Source organism: Calidris pugnax, unplaced genomic scaffold (assembly GCF_001431845.1).
Source record: "Calidris pugnax isolate Ruff unplaced genomic scaffold, ASM143184v1 scaffold126, whole genome shotgun sequence".
NCBI lineage: Eukaryota > Metazoa > Chordata > Aves > Charadriiformes > Scolopacidae > Calidris > Calidris pugnax.
This window is the reverse complement of record NW_015090838.1, coordinates 198,037-199,027: the sequence shown is the minus strand read 5'-3', so window position 1 is coordinate 199,027 and position 991 is coordinate 198,037. Positions and strand designations below refer to the sequence as shown.

General features: G+C 63.7%; 1 protein-coding gene across 1 annotated transcript in view; it reads left to right on the top strand.

Annotated features, from left to right (window-relative positions):
* DCTN2 (dynactin subunit 2) overlaps window positions 1-991 on the top strand; it is a 26,753-nt gene that overhangs the window by 3,495 nt on the left and 22,267 nt on the right. The window contains exons 6-10 of the mRNA XM_014941597.1: window positions 173-238; window positions 335-373; window positions 513-590; window positions 729-800; window positions 926-988. Coding sequence (XP_014797083.1) covers window positions 173-238; window positions 335-373; window positions 513-590; window positions 729-800; window positions 926-988 — 318 coding nt within the window. The remainder of the gene's footprint in view (window positions 1-172; window positions 239-334; window positions 374-512; window positions 591-728; window positions 801-925; window positions 989-991) is intronic.

Sequence of the window (991 nt, the reverse complement as noted above, 5' to 3'; positions counted from 1 at the left end):
GCTGCCCAGGGAGGGTGTGGAGTCCCCTTCCTTGGAGATTTTCAAGACCCTCCTGGATGCTCCTGAGTAACGTGCTCTGACAAGCTCTGGGCAATCCTGCTTCAGCAGGGGAGTTGGACTAGATGGTCTCTATGCTCCCTTCCAACTCTAAAATTCATTTTCTTTCCCCCAGATCGCGGAGCTGGAGAAGCGGCTGGCGCAGCTGGAGGCCACGGTGCGGTGCGAGCCCGACAGCCAGGTGAGGGGCTGGGGGGGTGTCTGTCCCAGTCGTTGTCCCCCCACCACCAAATACCACCCTCCTGCCCCACTGACACCCCCTTTTCCTTCCCCACAGAACCCGCTGCTGGTGGGGCTGAAGGGCAGCAGCCTGGTGGTGAGTCAGGCAGGGGGCTGGGGGGGGTGCTTTAAGAGGGGCTCTTTTCCCCCCCACCCCCTGCTCGTAGCACTTGGGGGATTGGGGGGGTGGGGGAACACGATCCCGGGGGCCCCCTCACCCCAATCCCCATCCCCAGGAGACCGTGCAGGTCCTGCAGGCCAAGGTCAACATCCTGGACGTGGCCGTGCTGGACCAAGTGGAAGCCCGGCTGCAGGTGAGGAGAGGAAAGGGAGGGGGGGGGACGGACATACAACAAAAGTGGGACCCCCCCCAGGATGGCAACTGGCCACGGGGGTGAAATTGGGGGTGGGTGATGCTGGATTTGGGGGTTCACATCTGTTTTCCTCCCCAGAGCGTCCTGGGGAAGGTGAACGAGATCGCCAAGCACAAGGCGACGGTGCAAGATGCTGACACCCAGAGCAAGGTGAGACCCTTCCCAAAGACCCCCAGCCTGGCGGGGGGACAGGGGGACGGGGGGGGTACCTGGAGCAGCCCCCACCACCCCCTACCCCCCATTCCCAACACTTCTTGCCCCTCTCCCTCCTCCAGATCCACCAGATCTATGAGACGATGCAGCGCTGGGACCCGGTGGCCAGCACCCTCCCCGACGTGGTC